The sequence below is a fragment of the Octodon degus genome, unplaced genomic scaffold (genome assembly GCF_000260255.1).
Source record: "Octodon degus isolate 3935 unplaced genomic scaffold, OctDeg1.0 scaffold00283, whole genome shotgun sequence".
Lineage (NCBI taxonomy): Eukaryota > Metazoa > Chordata > Mammalia > Rodentia > Octodontidae > Octodon > Octodon degus.
In genome coordinates, this window is record NW_004524859.1 from 193447 (window position 1) to 194767 (window position 1321).

General features: G+C 53.1%; 1 protein-coding gene across 1 annotated transcript in view; it reads left to right on the top strand.

Annotated features, from left to right (window-relative positions):
• The window catches only part of LOC101564181 (olfactory receptor 1440-like), a 3702-nt gene extending 3049 nt beyond the window's left edge, over window positions 1-653 (top strand). The window contains exon 2 of the mRNA XM_012512862.1: window positions 6-653. Coding sequence (XP_012368316.1) covers window positions 6-653 — 648 coding nt within the window. The remainder of the gene's footprint in view (window positions 1-5) is intronic.
• The last annotated feature ends 668 nt before the right edge of the window (window positions 654-1321 follow it).

The following is a 1321-nucleotide window of genomic DNA, read 5'->3' on the forward strand; positions in this document are numbered from 1 at the left end:
TGCAGTACCTCTTCTTCTCCAGCCTGGGTCTGTCTGAGTGCTGCCTTCTGGCGGCCATGGCCTACGACCGCTATGCCGCCATCTGTAATCCCCTGCTCTACACGGCCATCATGTCCCCCGCCCTCTGTGTGCAGATGGTGGTTGGCGCCTACCTCACCGGATTCTTGGGTTCGCTGATCCAATTCTGTGCTTTACTTCAGCTCGATTTCTGTGGGCCAAACCTTGTCAACCACTTTTTTTGTGACCTGCCTCAATTACTAGTCCTCTCCTGCTCTGAAACCTTTTTCCTGCAAGTCATAAAGTTTGTGATAGCAGTGATTTTTGGTGTGGCATCTGTCCTGGTCATCATGGTCTCCTATGGGTACATTGCTGGGACCATCTTGAGGATGAGCTCCGTGGAAGGCAGGTCCAAGGCCTTCAACACCTGTGCTTCCCACCTGATGGCTGTCACCCTCTTCTTCGGGTCAGGACTTTTCGTCTACATGCATCCGAGCTCCGGTCATTCTCTCGGCTACGACAAGATGGCTTCAGTCTTCTATGCCATGGTGATTCCCATGTTGAATCCTTTGATTTATAGTCTGAGGAACAAGGAAATCAAAGATGCCGCTAAGAGGTGTAGGAAGGAGCGCGTGCTTTCCCGCTGCCGCTGTTAGTTGCAGGTCTGGAACGCTAGTAGCCTCACTGTCTGCAGCCCGCTGGGCTCCGCGAGGTCAGTGCGTGTAATGCGACCCAGGCTCACTGGCTCTGTGACAGGCCTGGGAGTCGACACGTCTAACTCCAGGACCAGCCCAGCGCCACGCACATCTGGCGGCTATTTCCAGTCCAGACACTGACTAAACTCTCCTCCACCTGCCCTCACGAAGCAGGGACAATTCAGTGTCCCTAAAGAGACAACCTTCAGGTCTTCTCTTGCACATTCTTCCCAGCTTCAGCCTCCGGGCCAAGGGGCTGGCGCTGGGCACGAGGTGAGTGCTCTTCCTCGTGCTCCACAGCGCAGGCCAGAGAGGGACCCCTGTGTCTTGGGCTGGAAGCCTTTGTGGGGGGCTAGTTGAGCTCCAGCTCATTGCGATGGGAATGTGGAGAGAAGCCTGATTTTGTTTCATTATATTTTATTGAGACAGGGTCTTACCATGCAGTTCAGCCAGGCCTTGACCGCACTGTGTAGCCCAGGCTGGCCTCAAACTACAGCGACCCTCCTGCCTCGGCCTCCCAAGTGTTGAGTTACAGGTGACCCCTCTGCCAATAAAATATACTTAGGACTTTGATTTACGGTATTTCATTTTTAGATCTCAAGAATCAATTGTTTGTGAATGAATGAACA